The 26681-nt window shown below is 39.8% G+C and overlaps 1 protein-coding gene and 1 long non-coding RNA gene across 3 annotated transcripts in view; one reads left to right on the forward strand and one right to left on the reverse strand.

Moving 5' to 3' along the window:
- The window catches only part of SNX7 (sorting nexin 7), a 30067-nt gene extending 13273 nt beyond the window's left edge, over positions 1–16794 (reverse strand). Inside the window, exons 1-7 of the mRNA XM_071436192.1 lie at positions 15599–16794; positions 9714–9896; positions 7784–7894; positions 7219–7383; positions 6045–6246; positions 3962–4161; positions 535–621 (exon numbers count right to left, since the gene is read on the reverse strand). Of these exons, the coding sequence (XP_071292293.1) occupies positions 535–621; positions 3962–4161; positions 6045–6246; positions 7219–7383; positions 7784–7894; positions 9714–9896; positions 15599–15772 (1122 nt within the window). The 5' untranslated portion in view covers positions 15773–16794. The remainder of the gene's footprint in view (positions 1–534; positions 622–3961; positions 4162–6044; positions 6247–7218; positions 7384–7783; positions 7895–9713; positions 9897–15598) is intronic.
- The window catches only part of LOC139594297 (uncharacterized), a 37283-nt gene continuing 25419 nt past the window's right edge, over positions 14818–26681 (forward strand). Inside the window, exons 1-2 of one of the 2 annotated variants that reach the window (XR_011680576.1) lie at positions 14818–14864; positions 15205–15278. This is a non-coding gene — a long non-coding RNA (uncharacterized lncRNA). Of the gene's footprint in view, positions 14865–14961; positions 15096–15204; positions 15279–26681 lie in introns of those variants that run through there. The other variant, XR_011680575.1, reaches the window with a different exon arrangement.

Below are 26681 nucleotides of genomic sequence, written 5' to 3' on the forward strand. Positions count from 1 at the left end.
GGATGCCTGCCCCCATGGGGTACCAGTTAGAGTCTGACTTCACTGGAATGAATGAAAGTTTCATAATGGAAGCAAAAAAATATATCCCTGGGCCCAACTGGAAAAAACAGAAATCTGTAAGAACAGAATGCAGAACATTTTGCTTTAAATAAGTTTAATGAACAGTTTTGCTGATTGTAATCTCGTCCTCTACCTCTCCTACATCACTGAAGCAGCAGCTATGAGAGCACTGCAGCAACTTTCTTTTAACTGTCTGCTGTTACTTTCTTTTAACTCCAAGTGTGGGATATAAAAGCTAAAAATAAGCTGTGGTCCAGTGTGTGTTGACAAAGGCCAGTGGCTGCCCACCATGACCAGCAGCCCAGCTACTCAGTGCTGCTTCTTGCTGGTGATGGCCTTTGCCTGGCACAAGAGCTGCCAGAGGTGGGGACAGCCCCCAGTCCCAGCCCCTGGCCTCAGAGGACAGCGTCCTTCTGCCCCTCTCCTGCTGCTACAACACGGCCTGGAAGAGTCCAGCCTTCTGAAAACACTTACCAGATCCTTCTCTGTCTTTTTATTGGCTAAAGCATCAACTTTGGAATCCAGCTCGCCTTGAATTTGGTCTCTCCTTTTCAAAACACCCTTAGTAGGGAAGGAAAAGAAAAAAAGAAGTAAACTGCACCAAATTTTAGCTCTTTCAGAAAACCATCAAACAAGTTGGCTATTTGATAAACAAGACCACAGAATGATACCATTTAATAATTTTGACATATGTTTTATCAAAAAAAAATTAAATAATGAAGACTTATTTTTCCATACCTGTATTTTATCTTGCAGGTTTTTCACTAATCTTACTAAATCCAAAATCAGTGCCACAAGAATCTGCCATACACAATATTACTGCCAGCTGTATGAGCAGAACTGTTACAGGAGTTTACTTGGTATCTACTTAACTTACAATATATTCGTTTAAAAACAGCAACATGAGTTTGCCAAATCTCATGAACAGAAGCATCTTGAGTAAAATTTACAAAATAAATTAGAATGACTAGAAATAGTATACAAGGCATTATTGAAATTATGACTTTAACCTTTAATATTATTTTGTAAGTCCCAAATACAGTTCTGGCAAATCAGAAAAAAATATCAGAAAAATCAGATAAAATTATCATAGGAACGAAAGCTTTTCTACCATTAATATATGTGCTTATTTTCAAAATATATAATTTTTACCTCCTTTGAAACTATCTTATCAGGTATTGGATTTTTAGCATAATATCAAAAAATAATTAGAAAGGGGAAGCAATATTACTTGTTAAGCTATAAAACATGAACAGCATTTCCAATGCTCATTTGCTCTGAGACCTTGATGAAGCCTTACAAATGTCTCTTTGTCTTAGCTTCCTCTTCTGTAAAAGCACACTCAGGTATGCTTATGTTGCAGAAGTGTTGCAAGGCTTTAGTATTTTTGAAAAAAAATCAGAAGCAGGACATATATAATTACAAATCTCAAAACCTTCTTTTACATTACCTTGCCACAACTGGTTTTACTGCTTCTTCTGCAGAGATGTTCAGTATTCACCTCTAGCATAGAGCATGTTGAAACAGCACAGGGCACAAGCAGCTCTGCCTTCTCTAGCTCTCTTATTTGACTGAGTTCTCTCTGAAATCTTGACACTTTATCAAACATGATAGAATAATTTAAGAGCTTAAATTTCAAGTAATTTTTCACTCTTTATTTTTGAACAGGTAATCACTATAAAAACCTGGTAAATCTGACTTTGGGCTTTTCTGAGCAATAGATCAGCAACAGAGATGAATGCTCATCAATACCTTGGAATCTTTTAGTTAGATAAATACAGAAAATGTTTATCTGGAAGCACAGAAGCAAAAAAAAAGTCTGGAACAGCTTTTCTTCATAATACAAATGTTTTCTCTTTTTTCCTATTTCTTTTGCCTCTTTTAAAACTTTTAATGACAGCTTGGCAACATTTATCACACAAACACTTTAAATTACAAGACAAAACCAATTAACATTAAGGTGCTACATGGACAAGTGCTGACTTCTAATTGCAAACAAAGGCACTATCCTTTTAAAACATATTATTATACTTCTGCAGGTTTTTGTACAATACTTAATGGTACCTTGCCACAAAACCCACAAATAATTTTATGTGGACCCATAACTAATTAACGCTGTAATTTTTACCCTGAGGGACAGCACATTTGTTCTGTGGGTCAGTTAGGAAGGGGTTGGTCCTGATGTAAATACTTTAGTTATGAATCCAACTCTTTTCCTAGTTACAGGCTGAACTTTCAACACTGGAAAATACAAGGATTGCATTGTATGGATCACACCTTGCTCTGCACATTTGCAAGTGATCTTGGCAGCATTGCACCAAGGTCCCTGTGATGAGGGGTTAAACACACCTCTGAAAGGCTTACTAGTGGGTGACTTCCACAGGGTATTTTTGGGTATTTTATTTTAGTGGCTAGCATTTCCCTCTTCAAAGTGCAATAGGGAAATAAGCAGTAAGGAAAATAAAAATCCATGGTGAATGAAGGGAAAGGAACAGTTGTGGAATAGGAATGAGCTCCTGAAGAAAGACCTCCCCTGGACAGGACCTCAGGGCAGCCTAATACTGTGTTGCAAGTGCTGCATCAAGAAAGCTACAAGCAGAAAAAAACCAGTGAGGTGTGCAGGAAGAGCCAGGTAATCATCCTGGGGCTTGTCCCCAGAAATCTTTCTGTGCTCTGCACAAAGCAGAACGCCTGAGAAAGGGTGAGGGTGAGTCAGGCTGCTAAATAGAAGGCAATGTGTAGGCAGCATCTCCTCAGTAGCATAAAGACTACAATTGCTTATGGGTAACATAGAAATTCTCAAAAATAAGATTGGAAGTGGGGGAGAAGATGACCTGCTAGGGCAGTAATCTCTTCAGATCTTTAAGCAAAGCAGTACCTACCTCCATCTACCAGAAAAAATGAGGACTGTGAGATACAGGACATTTTGTATGGCCCCTTTTCTGTGAAGCTTGTTTTAAAGACAGCAGTCATTGCAGCAGGAATTCCTATATCTCAGTAGCTAAGCCGTACTGAGAAAGTGGCAATACCCTGCAGAGTGCCACCAAAGGCTCAGTTAATTTGGGTCTTGCTCTGCCTATGGACTGTAAAACTCATGCAGCCCCTATCCAGAAACCACTGCAGCAGGAGCTGGGTTCCCAGCAGTAACACAACAGATTCTGCAGCTGGCATTGCTCAAAACCTAGACAAAGAGGGGTTTGTACACATGTTCTGCTTTCTGTAGGCAGCAAAGTGCCTACAGAAATTATGACACACTGAATTCAGTTACTTTATTATGTTGATTATCCACCAGCACTGACTGTATCAACTCTGGAGTCTGACTTTTTACATCCTCTCCGAGTGTAAGCAAAATACATACATAAAGGGAACTGAGAGCAGTAGTTTATGGCAAAGACTAACACATGCTTATATAATGGTGCAGGGACTGGAAGTTCCCAGCTGTTCAGGAAAAAGAAAACATACTTAGGAAGAGCTCCTAGAAAGGGAAAAACCTCTCCACTCCTTTTCCCACACACAATCTGTTACTCAATGAGTTCATATTTTGGCAGTGTCAGGGAAGGTCTTTCTCAACTGCTGTTCCCAAACCCTCCCTCCCAATGCAGCGCTCACTGAAGATGACAAAACTAGACACCCTAGCACAGCTACCCATAGCTGCCTGCCAGGTGAAACTATCAGGCTCTTCTTATTTGGAAGGGGCACCTCCTGCTTGATTAGTAAGAGAAACAGGACCAATCAGATTCCCCAGTAATGGACAGGTATCATATGCTGTGCATGCTTTGTACTGAGTAAATACAGGGACTGTGAAGTCATTTTCATCAGCTACAAATTCTCTCCTGGACATGGTTGCTGGGCTAAGCCAAATTTTATACTGAGCCATAAGGAGTCCTTCAGGAAAGCTTACCATGAGAATTTCACTGTAGAGAACGTACTCATGCAGCATGGGCAGCAGGTGCTCTGAGAGCCCTGCCATTCTCCTCTCCGTGGCCCTGCAGCAGCGGTCGATGCAGCCGGCCAGGCCCTTCAGGGAGTCGCCTATGGCTTCCTCTGACTCTGACCACAGCGTGTGGATGGGGCCATACTCCTTCATTTCATTACAGTAGTCTTAAAAGGAACATATACACCTATTACTTCTCATTAGTAGAGATCTAAGTGATACTAATTCCAACTATGTACTTACTGTGAACCAAGCAAGAGACTGACGCTAATTTTAAATTTGCTCGAATGACCAAAATAAATAAACTCCAGTTCACTGTTTATGAGTAAACTAATCAATTAATGTATTGTAATTAAGTAGCTTTGAAAAATTTATCAGCAAAAGTGCCCCAGACATTTCACAATGACACAAATATTCAGGCAGACCTGAAGAGCTGCATTCAGCCACCAATGACCTGCATTACCTTACACTGTCTTCATACAGAGCAACAGGAGTCACGGCAATTGGTCTGACTTGCTGACTTCTACTGCCCTGAATTCCTCTGCTTCTTTGTAACAGTAATGTTCCAAATACAGTCTCAGTTATTGAAACTAGAAGCTTTGTTATGTCCCAAAAGCTTCAGAAGAAGCACTGAAGTTTACTCCTGCTCGACAGGTATCTCCTTCAGTAATTTTTATTAATTTAAATACAGAGATATCTTATTAATTACTTCTCTTATGTAGAAGACATAAGAGAAGTAATTTTCTAGACCAAGTGATAATCCATAAACAGAGAAGGTCCACAAATCACTGTGCCATTTGGTAGGGCTAAACATGGGCAAGCTGCAGTTCACAGGAGGAGAGACTGTGAACACATTGGTCATGCATTGAAAATGCAATTTTGTCACTACTAGATTTATAATGAAGAAATGTCCTAAGAGAGAAAAAAGCAGTTATGTGGCATAAAGAGTGTAATGTATATTTTGAGATTATTTGGACAAAAAATTACATCCTCTATGGAAGATGTAATCAAGAACCCCATGTTAAGGTACTGCAAGCAGGAATGTTCTCTGTATCACAGCTATCAACAATTCCTATTCACAACAGTGTGGCCCTGCACACAACTGTTCTGACACAAGTGTTGTTTGGAAAATCTAGAAAGAAGATATAACCTAAAACATTTGGGAGCATGTCAAAATTCTTAAGCTTTTCCAAGAAATACTTTGGCACTGATACCTTGAACCTACAGAGCTCAGACAGCGACATTCACTGGAGGGAACAATGTCAATTGTTCCCTTCAGTGAAAGAGTTCCTACTCTTTTCACCAACATGTATTTTTCTTTTATAACACCCTTTCAGTGAGGACACACTGAGATCTGGTACTGCACAAGAAAGCTCTAGGACTCAGTTATTAACACGATGCAGCTCTTCAAATTATATTATATAGACAAGTAAATACTTTAAGTGCTGCCCAGTGGAAATTCTACTGAACAGGCATAGTCTGAGATCAGGATCATCTCAGAATCTCAGGAAAGTCAGTAACTTAGCATTCCAACTAGATGTGTGAACTGCTCTTACTTAAGGAAAAAATTCAGATTAACCCATCCTTCTTGAGAAAACTCTAGTAGGCACAGCTTATCATGAGAAAAAATTATGGCCAACAGTAAAGCTATTAAAAAATTAAAATCTACTTTGTCAATGGAAAAAAGATGCAGAACAAAACTAAACAAAGTTTAGAGACCTAGAATCAAGACAGCCTCATGTCACCATGAGATTGCACAGAAAACTGTACATTCCCTTGAAAGTTAAAAACCAAAGGTCATGCTGCTTTCCAAAAAGCACATCTTAAAATATTTTTCTAAGTTCCTTATAAGTAGCTGAATGACATGTTAAAACTCTTCCTATTAAAAAATTATTCAAACTTGAAGGTCTGTCAAAAACATGACCAGAAAGAAAAACATAATAAAAATATCTCCCTTTTTCCTAGAAAGAGTATTTTGCCTGCCACAATGAAAACTAATTTACTTTTAAATGTCTTAAATCAGTAAAACTGATACATGTTTTCTACTTACCCCTTTCTTCCTTGTAAATCCTATGAGCTATTTTATCTAGTAAGTTTATTTTCTGACTAAATGTTTCCATGTAATTGTTCATTTGTGTAAACATTTCAGGACGATTTTTAACTGCTCCTCTTACTGAGGATGCTACAGCTCTCACGGTCCGTCCCATCCTGCTCAGCAAACCAGGACCTTGCTTCTTGTGGGAGGAGAGTTCCTAAAGACAGAACAAGCTCTCTTTACTCCAGGTACTTTTGTTAATTCTCTGAAAATTATAAATAAAAGCGCGCTTAAATTTTTCTTTTTTTAAAAAAAAACAAAAACGACATACATAAACCTCTGTCTTTTTAGTATATAAATCTTATCATTATTAGACCAGTGTCAGAACCATCCCTGTCTTGTGCATGTATTAGGTAAGCATTTCTGAGCAAACACAAGCATGCTATTGTGTGACAGTGTTGCAAGAATGGTTGAAGATGGCAGAGAACCTTCACCCCTTTGCTCCTCAGGGTGAGTTAGCTAGTTTACAATTTAGCTTTTTGAACAGGAAAGCAAAGGTAATGATTGAAGAAATAAGTCTTTGAGAAAAGCAGATAATGCTCCTACTGGAGGAAGCAATCCATCTATTTTTTTTAACTTTTTTAATACATTGCTAGAATAACCTTTGCTGAAATTCACCAGCAGGCTTTTCTGAGTACAAAACTCCTATTTCCAACTGGACACAATGTTGCAACGATGCAACAGGAAAATCCTGTATTTTTCTTTTATGAGATTAGTAAAACTTAAAAAAAAAAAGAAGGAAAAGACATTGCCATGCCAAAATAATTAATTAATACCACTGTTTTACTCATAATCTTGGAAACTTATATGTGTACCAAAAAATATGCAGAGTTGAAATACTATGAATTTGCCACAAAAATCCAAAATCCAGTAACAAAACCAACTTTGGACAGTACAGCACCATTTATGGTCATGATCATCAAGACCACAGAACCACATGATTACCAAAACCAACAGAAAAGGTTATCTGAGGTTATGAATATTCCACAAATCCCTGCCTGCTTCTGCCACTTCTGTAACAAGCCATGGGATGACACTGCTGAATACTGAACCAGGGAGGCTCCTGATATACCCATCTAACATAACATGTGGTTTCAGGTAACTGTAAATAACAACAAAGTCATTTTACCCAGGCTTGAGCAGTAAGAAAAATTTTGAAGTCCTCATTAAAAGTTAAAGTTGGATGATCAGCAATACGGTTCAAAAATTTATGTAAAGCTTTTCTTCGAGTCTCAATGAATTCATCACTAAATCGTTCCACCATTCCCTTCATTATGAATTTTTCAGGCAACGGCTAAGTAAAAAAAAAGAAGAAATATACTGTATAAATAGCATAATATTTGGAGTATTATAACAGTTCTTCTGCTTACTAAAAAACAGGTATACATTGTAAAATCCACCATGCAACAACCCAAAAGCTATATAAAGTTATCGTATTCAACTAAGGTATACCATTTTTCTTGTAATATACAGTGCAGAACACAAGTACAACTAGGAAAGGACATAAATTACTGCAAATTAACCTAAGAAATACCTTTATGTGATTTTTGTCACATATATGTAAAGCTAAGGAAAATAGGTTGGCTTAATATTTGTGAAATTTCAGAAGCTGAAGAAAGACCTCAAACATCTCTGTATAAAACTGGAGCCATCTTATAAACAAAGAAAAATAACTTAAGTTTTAGCAAACAAACAGGAATGATCAGTGTTGGATGTGCTTCTTCAAGTTTGCTCTTCAACCACAGGAAATCCTGGTATCGTCTTTGGACTTCATATTCACTGGAGTCAAATTCACCACGGGTTGTCTGAAAACCAAAAGCAGAAAAAACAGGCTTAGGTTAGAATATCAGAAAAAAAAAAGTTTTAGATTTTGGAGAAAACTGAGTACTTGAGGGAATGCATACATTCTATTTGGTCTCTGTTACTGCTTTGCTGTTATGTTAAAGAACAATGATCAACTCCTTGAAGAGTTAACACATCCTATTTCAGCAAGAAATCAAAGTTCTATTGGGGAAAAAAAAAAGCACTAAGCTGCACTTTGTGCAGTGACATATAATGGTTATCTTACCACAATGTTTCCAAATTATTGCAATAATTACTTTAGTGTGGCATTTTTCTTTCAGCAATCACAGTTATGTTTGTTACTTTGGGCACTTCTCTTAAAGTGATTAGTAATTTACAAGTGAGGAAAGTCCATTTTATAGCACTCTGAACAAAGCCCAAAGAGCTGACACACATCCTTGTGACATTACTCAATAATCCCCACATTCAAAACATGAAAACTTCAGCATATCACAGCAATAACACTTCCTGCACCTCTTAATGGATTCTGCAGCCTATCACTGATTCCAGTTTCGCAGCCCCCTGTTAGAATTTGCCATCAAACCTTTAATGCCTACAAAAAATGCTTATTACAGATTAAAAAATTGTTAGACCCTGAGATTTATTTTACCACTGCTCTGTCTTCTAGAGGCAAGCCACAAAGAGCCCATGTTTTCATTTACATGTGCTTTTTAGCATTCTTTGTTGCACAGAGATTTATAACGCGATGCAAGTAAATTCTAAAAACCTCACAAGATGCTTGGTAATCCAAACATTTTTGAGGGTTGAATAAAAATTTTTCAAGGTGTGTGGGAGGAATGCTATTACTTTATCATCAACAACCAGCACTCCAAATTAAATATGATAAGAAAGGATAGAAGAGATAAAAAAAGCAAGACCAATGCAACTTACAGCCCTTTCATACTTGCCTGAAGAAAAAAATGTTCTTTCGTCTACAGAAGGAGGCATAAAGTGAAAATTATTGCTAGCAACATAACAAAGATAGCTCTCTTCCTACTCATTAAATATTTTATGAGGAATTGATATATCTTATTTAAAGATGAATAATTCCCATTTGAAAATATGCTTTTTAAATGAATATTTTAAAAAGAACTCAAAGTAAAATAAATTAACAGTGCAATTCTCAAAATGCAGCCAGCAGAATATTTACTGGTAATCTCATAAGATCTGGCTGGTCTCACAAGGCTGACTTTCTTCCTTATTTTCTGTAAATAAGTTGCATTCAGGACAACTAAAAATACACTTAATTGTTTCCTAATACTACTTTTTCATTAGAGAATTGTAGCAGTTTCCCCAGAAATCACATGCAACTGTACATGGGAAGCAAACACCCATGTGTTAATGGATGCAATAGGAAAAGAATGGAACTGAAAGACTGTAGAAGGTAATGTTTATGCAAAATGTAAGATTGGTAGCCTGTAAGTTATCCAAAAGTCATCAATACTTGTGCTAATACAGTGTCTTCAAAGCGGATCAGTCCTTTGGTTGTTTCCTGTTCCTGCTGGAGATCACAACAGAAAATGTTATTGCCTCACAGCACTCATTTTGCCATTGAAGAAGTATTAACTACTTTCTCAACATAAAGAATCTAAGCACGTGTGTATACAGACTCACACTGAATTTCTTCCATTACATAGCGCAGTTTCATGCAGTTTTAGTTGTCTATAACTCCTGGCAAAATTAAAGTTTAAATTTAGCAATAGGCCAGAGAATGGTGTGCAAGAAGAGTCAAAATGCCAGTTGTTATCAAAGCAAGCCATTAAACCACAAATAGATACTCACCTTTGTGACTACTCTGTATGTGATAAATGTTTCAATGGCTGTAATGTGGCTTTCAGGATCATCGACTGTAATGAAGAGATCTCTTAATTCAGGCCCATCTTCAAATTTATACTGGTTTATCATTGATGAGGGGGATATTGGCACTGAAGGACTGAATGAGTTTACCTCAGTCAGAGATGTATCCTGCAGATAAGACATGAGGACACCCATAATCAGTAATCTTTGTATACAAACGGGTTCTCTGATGCTAAAATGGCAAGCTTTAAAATAATCTGATAGAACAGGTAAAACTCAGAGCAAATGAAAGAATTATGTAGTACATAGCAAATCTGGTATCCTTTTCAGTATTTGCTTTGGTGAGGATGTAAGAAATGAGATTTATTCTAAAATGGATGAAAGATCAAAATACTACCATTTGAGAAAACGTTATGCATAGGTAGAAAGAGTACTTGCCTATGAATAATAAAATTAGTTATGAACCAAGCACCCATTAATTGTGTAGGGTACTTACCAGTTTTATTAAAATTGTTAGCAGCCATTTATTGAGGATTTATGATGTTTGAATTATCTCTAATTACCTGAACAGAATGGATAAAAAAAATATGATTCAAAAAAACAAGGCAAAATCCAAATCAGATTTTTTACTGGAAGTGGATATTTCAGTTGCATTTATTTTAAATAATATTTGAAATGGAAAACAATTAAAAGTACATAAATTATTTTTTTTTCTTAAGGAAAACAGTAAATAAGGATGCAGTACAAATTAGCTGCTTAATTTCTAAAAAAAAAAAAAAAGTCAAACCACTGTTTTGGTGAAGTGAAAAACCTCTTTTTGATACCATTGACCACTTCCACACAACTCAGTAAGAATATGTCCCCATAGCAGCTGCTTCTGCTAGTACATTCAATGGTGCTCATTCATCTGCTGAGAAACAAGGTGCAAACTGGAAATGGGCCAGAAATCTCATTTTCTTCCTTAGTTACAAGTCTGGGTGAGATCTACTAATCTAGAATCTTGAAGGATACAGTCACCATGAAAAGAAATTGAATTCACTAACTTCATAAAAGAGCATAACAAATAAATAAATCATTAGAGATAACAGAAATTGAAACCAATCATTATATTTTAAATATCAAATACTGTATATGGCTTTTTTAATATATGCGATACAAAGAATTATCTTCATAACAAACTTTAATCTATTTCCTAGAAGTTTTCTAAAAGGGCTGTTAGACTACACCGACTATGAGTAGCAAAGAGTTCCCCTCTCCAATGCCTTGTTAATTATGGAGGAAGGAGAACAGGGATGCAGTTAAAGAGAAAACTGCTCAAATGCCAGGACTGGAATAGTGTGAGTCCACACTAACTGGAGTCACGGCATCATCCCAAGGCTGATCTCACAGGAATGAAGGGAACCCGACTTTACTGCTGAACTGTGTCAGAGTTGCTTTTTGTCCTTTGAATTCAACTGGATCAAAACTTTCTAAACACCTTATCTTGTTCTTCTGCTTTGGATTTATCGGTGTACTCCTACAAATATGGAAGAGACATTTATACCAGGAATTATGCCCAGAAAGTGCTTATGTACTAGCTCTCCTCCCCGCACTTACATGCAGTTCTTTGAACAGGGAGACAAAAGCAACACAGAAGACTGAAGACAACACTTTAAATATTACACAGTGGCCTCCTTGTATCCCTGTCAGTCATTTTACTTTTTCTCAGTGTGTTGCTACACAACTTCTATACAGCCAGCACTATCCTGAGTCGTGCAGAATAAACAGAGCTGTTCCCAGAGCCTGCTAGCACTGGCTGCCCGTGGTCTAGATGAAGAATGAGGACTGCTCGCTCAGAGCAGCCCATGCAATTCAAAGCGCTGAGGCAATGGGAAATTTCTACGGAAAGAAAAATGGATGTGAGCAAGTAAGGGACTTGAATGGCCATATAATTTGAGCAGTAATGATTCTGCAAAGCCTAAACTGGATCAAGGTAAATGTGTTTCATATTTTCTCATTTTACATGGAGCATAAATGTCATAATGTTTCCTTCCTTCTTCTAGGTTGCTACTAAAAATTGTTCTATTCATGGAGGTATGAAAGTATATGTTTATGTGGAAGGGCTTATGAATATGTGATTTGAGAAACAAAATATGGGCAACAAAAATCCACAGAATAGGCAAGTCTCTGGTTTTGTTTCATATAGCTCTAGAATTCAAGTGCACCAGAATGAATACACCTGAGTTTTAAAGAAGCATCTGTCTCTTTATCCTCATGATAGTTCAGGTTTACTTCCAGTAATTCTTGAAGTTCATGTGACCTAAGCCTGATGTCATCACAGAAACACATTTAAAAAAACCCATGATAATTTTCTATACAGCTGTAATTTTGTGGCTGGAACTATGTTTTTGTGTGCATATAGATGAGGGCAGGAGTTTTGTAGCACAGGAAAAACAGACAGCTCTTGGGTCATGTAACCTTCTTCCTCCTCATCCATGCCAAGAACATCAAGGCCCTGTCCCAGAAAATTATGTCCTTTCCCACACCTTCCCCATCCCCACCTACCTGCAGTACTCCTTCTCTTTCCAAGCCCCTTCCCTCCTGACAGAGCAGTTGGCAGAGCTAAGTGTGCCAGTCCACAAACAGGTTCATGCCTTTTGATTTACTGGCCAAGAGACCAAAGCCATGGAAAATCAATGAGCTCCTCGCAGCATGAGGGCCTTTTTCAGTGACTCCTTTCTCTAACACTTGCAGTTACCTATCTCAGTCTCACATTTGACTGCAACTGGTCAGTTGCAGTCCAAAATACATCAGGGAAGAAAACACTCCTGCAGCCAGAGCAGCCTTAAAACAGGCTACACCCAGAGCTGAGACTGCAGCTCTTTGGAGACAACACGAAGCCTGGGAGTTTGTCTAAATAATGCTCCCTCCCGCAGCATAGGTCCTTGACCCAAGGTTACCCCTGTGCTCCATCCATCCATCCATCCATCCATCCATCCCAGCAAGGATCCAGAGCTTGAGATAAAGGACATGGGGCAGAGTTTATCTTATAAGTGAATAGCTTGGTTGTTGGAGCATTCTTCAAAGAGCAAAGAGATTCAGGAGGACTGATTTATAAGTGCATTTTTTGCCAAGGAACTATTCTGTCTCAAATCCTTGATGAACTTGAAGAAAAATCTTGAAGAAAAATTTGTTTCTATGCAGTTCTGAAGTGGTATATACATGTTTTTCAGAAATAGAATTAAGTTTTCTGTAATTATGAAATGCAGACAACCACTGTAAAACAGAGTTTGAAAGCAGAGGTGCTAAAGATTTTAAGTATTAACCAAACTGCTGACAGCTTTGTCAATGCTACATATCAGTAATCAAAGAATGCAAAAGATAACTGAATGGGTATTTGTGATACAGGCAGTACTCTATACTTTGAAGCTAAGGGAAGAAAGCAGGTTGAAAACATTCCATCTGTCTGACTCATAACTCAGCTCCCAGAATTTGTCTCAGCTGAAAAGAATCACAAACTTTTTCAGTGGCAGTGGAAACTAGGATAAAGTGAAATGCATATCACATCATGAAATGCTTTATCAGAGCTGCTGAAGATGCTGGTCTGTAATATTTGAGATACGTCAGAGGATACCAGGTCAATGGTTTATAGCACTATCAGGTTAAATGTCTATGGATTTTCATAAAATAAAAGCCCAGTGTTTACATTCTGAGTAATAACTCAGGGTATTGAGGTTGACAATTTTTAAGAACCTCATTTTTCACCATTTTGTTAGCTGGCACATTGCACTGCCTAGACTGAGAAAGATGAAGCTGACGAGAGTGGCAGGCAGCGAGCTCTGCACGGCTGCTGCCATCCCCCTTGGCCTGCAAAGGCTACACCACTGCCTTACAGACACTGCATGAGGAACCCCATTAAGGTGCAATTTAAAACAAGGCAGTCCTGGAACACTATGTTATGGAAAAATTGGTTTTACAAAACTTAGTTGTAAGCTACATTTAGCCCGTCAGATTTCTCTGAATATATGGAACATGAATAAATAGGGTGCAAAGCCCAACCAATGTCACAGATTTTCATCAGCTCAAAAGATCAGATTTCAAATTGCACTTGAAAACAAATCATGAATTTCTGGTTGATATATACAACCACTACATGCAGGTATCCAAGCTTTGGACGGAAAGCTGTATTTTCATATAATATGACAAATTTTCTTGTTTGCAGGAATAACTTATCATGTAGCATGTATTACCAGTAGTTAAGATTTCATATATGTAAAAAATATTTGGCATGAATCCAGGTAGAAATTTAAAGATCTCAATATTTGCCATAAAGCAGCAGTAACTTGTATCAACTCCACTTGGTTTTATTTCTTATTCCCAAGGAGAATTGCTCTCGATAAGGAAGCAGCATAAGCATCAATACACTGTGTTGATAAGCAGATACCTTCATGCAGAACTGCCTGAACTTCACTCGTAAAATGAAGTGGATGCAAAGTGAGCATCAACAACTAAAATGATATTTTAGCACTGTTTCTGCACACAAGTTCAGTGAATCATTCATCTTTTTAAGTAAAATCAGGACTCGTGCTTTCCAAGAAAATATAATTCAGCTCGACCCTAGGTATGCTTCAGAAAAATATAGGTAACTTGGTGAAATTTAGCCTAATCTCTTGCACGTTACAGACTATTAAATCACCTAAAAGTCCCTTCTGGCCTTAAAAGCCACGAGTTTCAAGAATTCTATTATAGTTTAAATACACAGCAATACATACATAAAATCTATTACAGAGTTTAAATACATAGCTCCTAAGAAGGAAGTCCTTATCCCAATAGTAGTATTCATTCATACCACAACAGTGTTTCTCACCTACAGAAATATAAAAACCACACATTTACTGCCTGTGACAATCTGTCCTACTGAATAGAAGAAATACATTGTCCTTTTTCAAATTGTAAATGTAACTGCTATTTCTCTCCCATGGCACACCACACATCCTATCACAGCAGTCTGCAAATCTCAGATGGTGAACGACACCCTAGCCCCATACACATTTTCTCCACCCTACTTCTCTGTATGCATTTATATTTTAGATGCTGCCTTGATAAGGCAAATAAATCTATGGCATGCCCTCTTCTTTAACTACTAAGGAGACAGAGGTAAGTCTTGTCTTCACCTGTACTAAATCAGTACTAAATGAGAAACGATACACGTGGAAGCCATACCCCCCCTTCGCTGGTTTAATTAAAACCAGCACTATCAGCCAGATGGGCACGCATCTTCCTGGCTGTGTGCTCTCTGAAGGTGGACACTGATACATTGTCAGTTACGTTCATTTGATTCCCTTCATCAAAATTCAGATATTATCTTCTCAAATCTCCCATCTGAAGGTATGATACTTCATCTTTTAAAAGAAAACTCAAACTGAAACTTGGAAACATTTATTTACACTCAAACACAAGTGCAATTACTAAACACGACTGTTTATTTAATTTACAGATACATATGTGGCACCTGACGAGCCTAAATGATGGTAATGGTACAGCGAGTCCAGATTAGATGGCACATGTAAGGTAAGCGCAGTCATGACTCACACTGCTGGTCCGAAGCAGCGACTCCGCGTTTCGTGCCCGAGAAGTCACCCGGGACCGGGGATCGCTGCCCGTGTCAGCCCCGCGCCCTCGGGCAGCCCGGCCTGTCACGGAGCCCCGGTGGCACCGGGGAGCGCCGTGCGCGCGAGGGGCGAGCGGGCAGAGGCCGCGATCGCCGCCCGGGGCGGAGCCATCCCGTCCCGTCCCGTCCCGTCGCGCCACCCCGACTCGCCCGACGCCGGCTGGGGCAAAGTACCGGCGAGCCCGCCCGGCCGCCCCCGGCGCGGAGGGTGCTGCCGTACCTTGCTGAACACCTCCAGGTCGTCTTCCTCATCGTCCAGGGCCAGCACCTCGGCGGCGGCGAGCACCGGCCCCCGGGCCGTGCCGAGGACACCCGCAGCGAGATGCGAATCGGCTCCGGGCCCTTCCCCGCCGACGGGGAGCGCCGGCCCCGCTACCCGGCCCTCAGTCTCCATCCTGCCCTACGAGCGCGGGCGGCGGCCCCGCCACAGCCGCTCTCCGCGGGACCGCAACTGGCGGCTCCCCCGCCCGCCCCTGGCCGCGGCCGGCCCGGGGGGCGCGCCCAGTGCGCAGGAGTGGAAGCGGCGGCAGGAGGGCCGCGCTGCCGGGCTAGGGCTGGGAGGGAGCGGGGCCGGGGGTGTCTAGCCTGCCGGCAGGCCCAGACAGCGGGGACTGCGGCTGCGGCCTCTGCGGAGGCGGGACGGGGCGGCTCAACGCCCACAGGCGTGTTCGTAGCGGCGCGGGGGACGCCGCCCTGGTCGCCCCCGGGGCTGCCAGGGGACTGGGCGAGCCGCCCACGGGGTGCCGCTGGCCGCAGCCGCTGGAAAGAGTGTGCAGTGTCTCGGTCGGGAGAGCTCCGTGCCCTCCCAGGCAGCCGCCCGCTCTGCCCTCGGCAGCCCCCGGGCCCGGCAGGGGCGTACCCAGGCTTGCTTTCCTGCGCTCTCCGGGTTGGACTTTCTTCCCTCCTGGCTGGCACTCAGGTGCCGCACCGGGGCAGCAGGGAAAACCCACGCGTTGCTGCTTTGTCTCTTGCCTCTCGTACAGCTTCTCTTGAGCAGCCGCTCTGTCGCTCGTAGCTGGACCCCTTCGCCGTGAGGTCAGGCGTGTGTCCTAATGCTGGGGCCAGGGACTCCTTGGTGTCAGAAATGTGCTTGTGAGAACAAAGTGACGGCACATTACATCAGAAAAGCAGCGGGGAGACACCAAACGTTTAAAAGCGCAAAGCTGTCCTTTTTTTGTAAAGTAAAACCATCGGAATTGTGGGATTTCGAAGTTGGCAGTATTGAACTGGAAGTAATGGCCTGCGCCGTTCGTTGCCGGAGCCAGGGCCGAGCAGGGAGGCGGCGGGCGGGGAAGACAGCCCTGACCTGCCCTGGGCTTCAGCGCCTCCCTGGCACCGACCCTGGGCCGGAGTCGGGAGCGCCGCTGCTGGGCCGGGCCCGCGTTTGCTCAGTGTGGAACAGGGCACATCTCTCTAGGCGCCGCCTGAAATAGCTGAAGTCAACTTTGTTGTTAATGTAAATTTCAGGAGTCGTGGGCGGGTTCTTAAACAGGCAGATACAACATTGTCTTTGTGTATCTTGATTCCCTTGCTGTCAAATTAGAAAAGGCAAACCCCGTAATCAAATGAAAGTATTTTGAAAAGTATTCCTTCGTGAAGCGCTGCAGGCAGCTGATGAGGAAATACATTTGATATTTCACGTTTTCGGCGAAGTCTTGAACCACAATTTGAAATAAAGGGATTAAAATAAAAACCACCAAATATTCACTGAACTGTGAAAAGAGACAAAGACTACGTCTGCCTAATTAGAGAGTATTTACTGAGACATTTTAATTTTTGTTTAAAAATACCCTAAAATTCACGAGGAGACGGGGGCAGTGGCCCGCTCCACGCCTCAGGTGCCAGCAGCGTTTGCTGCAGGGGTCTCGCCCGGAGCCGCCGGCAGAGGGAGGTGGGATGCGCCCGTCCTGGAGCTTCGCACACCCGCCGATGCCTGAGGACCTTTCAGTAAGTGCAGATAAACGGTTCCTGTAGCGTTAAAATAACAATTGCCCCTGGTACGAGATGCCCAGGCTTCTTTTCTTTCCCACCCTGTGTAGACTGTCCCTGCCCTATTGCTCTTTGCCGTGCCTCAGCTCTGCGCCCCTGAGGGGCCCGGGGGTTTCTTTGGTGCGCTGCGTTCCTCGCAGCCTGCCACGGGCCCTGGCCTGAGCGCTGCTCGCCTCCAGGTGCTGCAAGGGCCCTGCTGGAGCTCCTTGTGGTGCAGGTGTTCTCGTCTGGTGTCAAATCTCCGGCTCTTCCTACCTCTGTGTCTTTTACGACTCCTTTCTAGTGTGGTCGCTGCTCCTGTCCCCTCTGATTACCTTCAGGTACCAAAGACTGATGAAAAGTGACTATTACAATATAAATTTTCTACTCTGTCTCCTGTCCATCTGTGAGAAGTGTAGCTACTTTGTTTTCTGACTTTATCTATAGCTGATAGTATACAGTTTCCAGTGGCTTTGCCCTTATTTCCACATGTTCTGCTATAGGCCTGCAGGTTTTCTGAATAGAATAAGTACCTACAACCTGTATAATGCCCAAGTTTTTAATATGTCTGTATTTAAATTTAGATTATATATTTGTGAGGCAATAACAAACTCAAGGACCACAATTTCAGACACCACGCATCAGAGATGGTAAATAAAGGACAGCCAGTCAAAGAAAGGATAAAATTGATGTACTGTAGGCTTGAATATTAAGGCTGTGGTCTGAGTCATACTAATTTTCCAAAGTTTTACCGTGCTCTTGGAGTTTTTATTTCTGTTTGAGAGAAATATTGCAAGATGCTTTAATTGGACTTTTTTCTTACTATAGCTTTTTATTAGCTCATTAGTCAAGCTTAAGAATATTTTTAGATTCCTTGCTGGCAGTGCTTATCTTTCTGTGCTTTATATTTGAAGTATCAGTCTGTAAGGAAAAGGTATTCATTGTCCTTCACTCTAGAAAAAATATGCATTGCATTTAACAGTCAGTTGGAGGTTTAATCATCAAAAGGACCCCTGCTAAAACAAAATAGGAGACTGTTCTGTGATTACTTTCAGCTGCCCACCCCACCCTCTACGAGTAAGCAAATGCATCTTCAGGGCACCTTCCCACCCATGCTGAGTCCCAGGGGCTTGCCAGCACCTCTCCCCTGCATTGTTTAGCAAAGAGAGCATTTTACAGACTCAGGGATTTTGTGCTCATTTCCTGCTGTAGGACCACAGGTTAATGCCTTTTGATGACTTAAAATAGTTGAATAGTTGCTCTATTCAAAGATATTGCAGATAGCGTAAATACATAGCTACACTTAGCAAAGGGGATTTGCAGGTTTCTCTTGAACTTTTATTTCAGAATTACATTGCTGTAGATCTTGTTTTTTCTTCGTTTCCATGTGTGTATATTCACAGGCTCCATGTTTCCTGGGCACCAGGGATTTACACATTTTACTGCAGATAACCTTTACTGAACCTGTGGAATGAGATCTTGGCAATAATTAAGTCAATATATTTGATGTTGTACCATGAGTATTGTTGCCCCACTTATTTAAAGAAATAGGTATTGCACTGAAACAATACTTGACAATATTTTGCTAAAGAAATTGTAACATTTTGCAAAATATGGGGTTTTTTTCTAAATTCCTATGCAATTTTCATGAAATACCTTCCCAGGCCCTCCTACTCAGGAACACTAAGTGGAATATTCTCATATGCTGGGGTTAGGCTGCAATCACCTCCAAATTTTATTTATTCACTTAAATCCAAAAAGCTATTTTGTATTACAAAAACGTCAATATTATTCCTACTTGCATTTTCTCTTTTTCTTTGGTAAGAGTGTTGATCTTAGCTAGTAATCCCTTCCAGAGTTGCTTTTCCTTGAACAAATTAAATTTACAAACACCGAAGCAGAACCAAGCTATTCCTTTGCTCTTATGTGCAGGCTGCATGTTATCCCTTTAGGCCACAATACCACGTTGAATACTTAATGTTGACTTGTCAAGTTTCACCAACTGCACAGTGATATGGACAGGATTAAATCTTGTTTTATTTCACCATCTCTCTAGCCATGCAGCAGCGGGGCATGGAGGGCTCCTGGTGTTTTACTCTGTTCCACCACTGCAGTGCAAATAAGCGTGTTAGTGAATCTGCTGACATTCAGCACCTTGACGCAAATGAGAACGTTTTTCTAGCTCTGAAATGGATTGTCAAGTAGCATTCTTGTCAGGGTTGTGTAGTGCATAAGCAGAAGTCATTATGTTTACACCCAGAAGATATTTTGATGGTGAATTAAGGGCTGACCTTCATATCATACCATTTATTAGAGCAAGCTTTTTAGTAAGCTCCATTTAATGGCTTAGAATAAGGTTAACTATTTATGTTCCATGCCTGGACTCACAAGGAAGTTGGAACATTAAAACTCTCTACATTGTGAGCTGCTTAGCTTTTCAACTTGCCTTTTGATTTGTGGTTGAAAGGTAATTGTTAAGTTATTGTGATATTTTTGTTGTTGTTAATTTAAATTTGGAAGATTCTTTAATTGGAATATTGTAAAATGATTCATCTGTCAGATGGTGGATATCCTGCAAGCTTATTTTTTGCCAGAGCCTCTCAGACTGTTTTTCCTTTCTGACTGCCCAAAGGAAATTACAATGTAGTGTACTCATAATCACATTATCTCTTTTATAGCTGCAGATGATTTTAAGGCATTGCAGCTGTACAAACCCCTGATCAATATCTGGAGACATGCTATCCTTTTAAGCTATGTTACTGTCAAATTTTAGACATGAAAATATTCCAGGTGAAGCACTGTATCACATATATTTTACAATATCTAGAACCAGTTGTCACGCTTCATTAGATATGAAAGCATCATTTTTTGGGGAGGGTGGGGTGAGGGGGTGTAATACTTTGCATTGTTGTGAAATAGAGTCTATCTGTTCTAATATAGCATTGTCTTTTCTGCTGAAAAAATGGTTTCCTGTTTTCAAATAAATGCTGCTGTCCTAGTTTTTTGAGGAACTGTATATTTAGCAATCTTTACTGTATGGCATGAAATACTAGAGTATCTCGTAGTCAGAAAGTATGCAAAAATATTCATACATTAAATACATATCAAGGCTTATTGAAGTAATTTGATACAGGAGTTGGAATTCTCTCTGGTTTTAATTTTTCTCGTGTCTGTTTATAATCCATTTCACTTGAAGGATTGTGTATTTCAGCTGGTGCAGTGTAATGGCTCTGAAAACACTGTGCAAACTGGTGATCATTTTTTGACCTTTAGGCACAGATTTTGCCACCATTTCAAGGTTAATTAGCCCTTACAGAATTTCTTGGTATGGATTTAGCAATCCCTAATGTTTGCACATGCTTTCTGTGACCCTCAAAACTTTTTAGTAGGTGAGCCTAAGTACGTTTGAAGTAGGTGAGAGTAAAAAACCAATACAGAAGATGCACCGTGGTTGAATTAACACTCTATATTCATGATGTTATATAAGAGATTTTTTTAGTCCTCAAATTCACATCTGAACTACCGACATAAAATTTCGAACAGCACGCAACCTAATTAACAGTTTCGTACTAATTGATAGAAAGTGACATGTATATTGGTATTCATAAACATGTAGAAAATTCATATTGCAGCTATACTGCTGGAGAATCTCTCCATTTTATCTGAGCTCTTTCCATAAAACTCTGTAGTATAATACTAATTGTAAAGGACAGTGACTCAAGGTCATTCTTGCTAAAAGCTTCCACTTTTTGTTCTACAAAGATCAGAAAATTTTTAAAAAGCCCCATCATCATAATGCAGAAATAAAAGTATGATCATGTTACCAGATTATGGCCCAGAGGAAAGAATGTGAACAGCATGGCTGCAGAGAGGAATTCTAAGTGATGTATGTGAAACTGCCAAAATGAGAATTGCAGCTGAAGGAAGTGAGCCAGCAGTCTAACTACAATCAATATCCAGGTTAAGTAAACAATTACACTCTGCCAGAGCTGGAAGAAAATCCACACAGCCTGACAGGGTACCTGAAGTGTCTTCAGTTATAAATTCTGAATTTACTTCTTGGATAGCTTTCTTGTCATTTGCACAGACTGTAAATGTTTGTTGGTTTTTTGGTTTTTATTTTTTGTAATCTGTAAGGGAAAAACTGTTCTCACTGTATGAAGAGCTATTTCTAGGTCCTGGCAAACAAATGATGCATTTTAGTTAATAGTGGAGGTTGTTTTAAAGGTCTGGAAACTGGTGCAACTCCGAAGTGACCAAAGAACAATCTTATCAGACAATCTGATTGGTATGGGAAGCAGGTATATGAATAATTTAAAAATACAAAGGAGTGATATTGGGGTCCTTTGTGAGAACTGAGCTTACCCAGCATAGAAGTTGTCAAGCTTTAAATGGGAACAGCTGTGTTCGCACTATTTGAGGATAGTTTTCTTATCAAAGATTAATGTGGAAAAGCCCTTGTGGGAAAACTTGGTAGTTGGTCTAAGATTCTTCTTCCCTTTGACATCCTCTTCCTCTCCTAACTTTATTTGTTAAGAAGTTGCTGAACAGCTCAAAATAGTTTCAACACTGTTAAAAGAGATGCCTAAATCTGAAAAAAGAGCTAAGATAGATTTATAGAAGAATTAATGTTTTTTACACTGTGCCTTAGGTAAATCTCTTATCCCTTAGGTAAAACTTAACAGGAAACCTCAAAATTTTTCTGCCAGGATACACACATATAAAACTGGCAGTGTAGTAGATAACTGTTCTACTCATGTGCCCTAACTTTATATTTAACCCCCCCAAATGTCTTCACGATTTAAAAATATCTGTTGCTGCTGGTGGACAGTCAAGTGACAGAGTATTTCCCATTGCTCAGAACACATAAAAAGCAACAAACCAGCTACTGTCTGTTCCCTCACCACTGCATGACATGCTTGGAATTAGCTAAGGTTTTTGGTGTATCTGGTGGGAATGCTATATAGCAAGTGTGTGCATGAGCACAAGTGCACAGGGGAGCAGACTTCAGTAATTTTGTAGATTGGAGTTTTTTAATTTCGTCTTAGCATATCGTAGTGTGTTTGCAATGTGTACAATTTTGAAAACTGAGAATTGTCTTCAGATACTAAGACCTATTGCCAAATTCTAGAAAAGAATAGCAGGGGAAACAAATTTCAAGAATTTATACCATGATGTAGTCCAAGAATAGAGTGACTTTGGACAGTATGGTCAGACTGCAGCTGCAAGAGCTCTAGATCAGATGGGAAGGAAGTATTCCAGCAGATGTGATTTACAGTGGCAACACAAGCAGTCATTTGCTTCCTGCAGTTTTCTCTTTTGTGAGCAAATGAAAGAGACCAGATTGGTCTGTGTCTTAGAGGGAAAACAATGGGATTAATTAGGTCATTATTACATCCAGCAGATTTTTCACTTAGGGATGATGTGATAGCAAGGCACTGATGATGTTGACCCTGTGGATTTGCAAGAGAACTTCTGTTTGAAATGAGCTTGGTGGATAGACTGTGGCATTGAAATACTGTGTTCTGGTGAGTTGCAGTGAGCTCTGTAGCTAGCATTGGTACTTGTTTACCACTGAGAGAAAGAGAAAAGCTGAAAGGCAAGATGAAACTGCAGGGGAGAGTAGGTGTACCTCCCCAGCTCCTAGGAATTAATCCCTATCATATTACATGAAAGCTTAAATACATTAAATTTCTCTTTTTTATTCATCTTTCCAATAAGCAATGGCTAGAAGGGTGCTGTAGACTTCAAAAAGGAAGACTGTAGGAAGGAATATATGAGAACTTAAGAGGCATTTACCACAATATTTACACTTTACCTACTGCATACTCTGAAAAAGTTCAGAAATCAGAGACGTCAGTTCCTTCTGCCATAAGTATGTAATTGTGCTTTTTTTTTAATCCATGAAACCAGGTTGCATGCTATTTTTGGGCTTTGTTGAGCTTCTGAGGCATTAACAGAATAATATTTTCTTTTCTATATGCCCTATCACTTAAGACAGCAAATGACCATCTGCTAGATTGCATTTCTCAGCCTGTGGCCACATATACCATAATAGTTGTTTTGGTGTTCTGTAAAAATTTCTCTTCAAACTGACTTAATGATTTATGCTACCAAATTGTTCACATTTCTAAACTGTATATGAAACTATTGAAACAGACTAGAATTTTAGATTTTTCTGTTCTCATGTGATACACATGAGGGAAAAAAGCAATGAACAGAGCACAACTATTGGAAAGGGTACATTTTCCATGTGCAACATCTCTGAAAGCACCTTTGGTTTTGCTCAAGAGACATTCCAGTTTAACCATTCTAGCACCTTTGAGACTGTATCTTAGATGGGCAAACTCTGTTGAGGCCAGACTCAATAGCTGAGTGTAGGGGGAAGGGTCTCAGTGGTAAACTCCTCTGGTTTTGAACCAGCTGGGAATTACTCCAGCTCTTTAGAAGGCTGGAATACTTAAGGAGTGCCTTCATGTGAATTTGTGTTTCAGAAAGCCCTTCAGGCCACCAGGAGGAATGAAACAAGGCTTGGAAGACTTATATTTGGCTCCCACTCCACCAAAAATATCTCATATAATTTCCTATAAGCTGTATGGATTCTGTTTGAAGCCCTGTGCTGATAAGGCAATACAGAAGGTTTTGTATATAGTGCTGCAGCCATTCTTGCCTCCAGCTATTCCCTCTGCTAAAAAAAGTCATTGAGTAGATTGGAGCAAATCTCCTTTGATATCTCTGTGCCTTTTGAGGGCTTTAAGAGCATCCCCCAAGAAGATTCCTAATTCCTGTGCTTTAGCAGAACCAATTCAGATTATTCATGAGACCACAAATTAGCTGAAGGTTTCCATGAAAAGATGCTACTGCTTTTAGGATGCTTTAACTTTAATTTTACTTGCACACTGGAACACAGAAACATGCCTGATAGGAGTAAGGAAAGGAGGTGAAAGGACACAATAAAAGCAAACATGGAAGTTATGAACTTAAACCCAGATGAAAAAAGTTTTCAACAATCCTATGTTTATGAAATGTATTTAAAGGTATAATCTAATTAATTAATAATTTTTTTCTCATTATTTTTAGTACAGAAAAGCCAGGTAATGTAGTAACATGCAGATCAGCATGTTACTGGAGGAATAAGTCTCCAGTAAAAGTATGGCCTGAAATGCAAATGATTCTTAAACAAAATTATGTCTATTTAAGAGATGAATAGGTCAGTTTTTAGGTAACCACAATGCAGAGCAGAATGGATACAAATTCTCTGGTAGATGATGGTATGTACTGCTGCATACTGAAGAAGCTGGAAATAGGAAATAGCTTTGGTAATCTGCCTCTGGGGGCTGATGTTGGCATGATGGACATAATGGGTCTGAAGCCAAGAAACAGGGTAAAACAGATTTTTGGACTGCCCAACTTACTTTCTGTTAACAGTTCAAGTGTTTTCCAATGATGATGGAGCTGACAATGAGCAGAAACAGTTCAAAAAGTGAGGGGATGTGGCACTGAGATAGGCTTTGTTGGGCGTGGTGCATTAGGTCAAAGGCTGGACTCGATGATCTTGGAGGTTTTTTCCAACCTTAATGATTCTAGGTTAGACAGATTGCAGGCACGTAGTAGAACAACAGGTGAGAAATCTGATGTGGTAATCACAGAAGGTAGAATTTCACAAATTCTTGTCAATAGCGCTTGTGTAGCTATGTCTTTTGAATCAAAAAACCTCAAAATCAGAGAATGATAACAAAAGTCTATTAGTTTGGTGAGTCTGTAGGATATTGTAGGGTTGAATTTGCATATTAAAAGGGATCTTTTTAAAGCATTTTATGTTTTAACATTCTGTGCGTGGTTAAAGCTTTTAAGTACTACTAGGAGTTGTGACCAGATGGGTGGGCAGCCCTGCATATGGAAGTATTTAACTTCTTCAGAATAGCTTGGAGAACAAATGCTGATAGTACTGGTTATTTCTGCTGATAATAGCTGACAGTTTTTTCATTTCATCAATAAGGTTTCATTTAATTAATGGAGATATTCTAGATGAGCTGATTGAGGAATGTATGATGTGTGATTTGGATAAAATTAAATGACAAGAGGAAAAGAAATCTGTATGTAACTGAGGATTTCAAAGCTCAGTACTCTACAGATGTGAATCAATCTACCAAAGAAGCCCTGAAACTTAAACATGGAAAAGGTCTGGAACTTTCTTATTCAAAAGCTTTAACACTCTATGGCATTAATACCTGGAAGAAAGAAAGAAGCATTGTAGAAATAATGTAACTGGATCAATAGCCACATAATCAAAAGTAAATTAGCAGAATGTAAAAAGATTGCAGAAAGGACTGACAGGCATAGAAATGTATGCAAAAGAGTTAGAGAAAGATAGGAGTAAGGTGAATTAAAGTCCAGCAGAGCTAGACCTTGCACTGGATATTAAACATGATAAAAGTAATCAGCCTTAAGCAAGCAGTTTTAGAAAAAAACTCCTAAGAACAACATGTAGTCACTGTTCAGGGATTAAATGTATTGCCCTAAAAAAAAGAACTATTTTATTCTGTCTTCATTAGAGGCATTGGTGCTGATTGTGGTGAGAAATGGAGGTTGCATAGTAGGAATAAGTCCACAATCTTAATAAAAAACATTGCAACTGAGATTCAAGCAGTTTGGTGGAGTGAAGAGTAGTGACCAACAGTTCCTTGGCCAGAAGGATACTGGCTTGTGAAGTCTCATATCTGACCATATGGCAGCAAATACACAGTGATTAGGGAGCAGGAATTATGACCCAATTGGCTATGGGTGCATTAGTCCTACCTTGAGGCTTGAGAACAACTTATTTGCAGGTACAGGAAATCGTTCCTGTACCTGCAAATAAATGCTTGACTGATTCCAGCTTTGGTTGTGAGCGTGGGCTGTCACAGGACGGCAGCACTGCAGGCAGTGCACACACACACGCCTCCTCAGACACCGCATGTTCTTAGGGGCCACTTTACCCCAGCTTTGGGCTGGAACACTTCTGTACAATTTGGATCTTTAAGTAGTATTAGACTTTTTTTTTTTAAGTGTCTGAACATGGCTCAGTCTAGAAATTATTCTTGATTCCTTGCCTGTAACTTAATTTTCATGCATACTGGGCAGATCTAGATTTGCATAAACATGAATTTCAGTTATAGGCTAAAATTGTCTCATACAATGTACCAAAACTTAATATAGGTGCAGAACAGAGATCGTGGAGTTTTTGTGAGATTGCCCTCCCACTGACTTATGAGTGCAGTGAACTCTGTCAAATGATCTTAACTTTCTTCTTGAAGATGAGAGAGATTGTGAAGAACACACTTGAGTCTACAAAT

This window comes from Agelaius tricolor, unplaced genomic scaffold, assembly GCF_023055355.1.
Source record: "Agelaius tricolor isolate 1412-34295 unplaced genomic scaffold, bAgeTri1.0.p SCAF_11, whole genome shotgun sequence".
In the NCBI taxonomy this organism is placed as follows: domain Eukaryota; kingdom Metazoa; phylum Chordata; class Aves; order Passeriformes; family Icteridae; genus Agelaius; species Agelaius tricolor.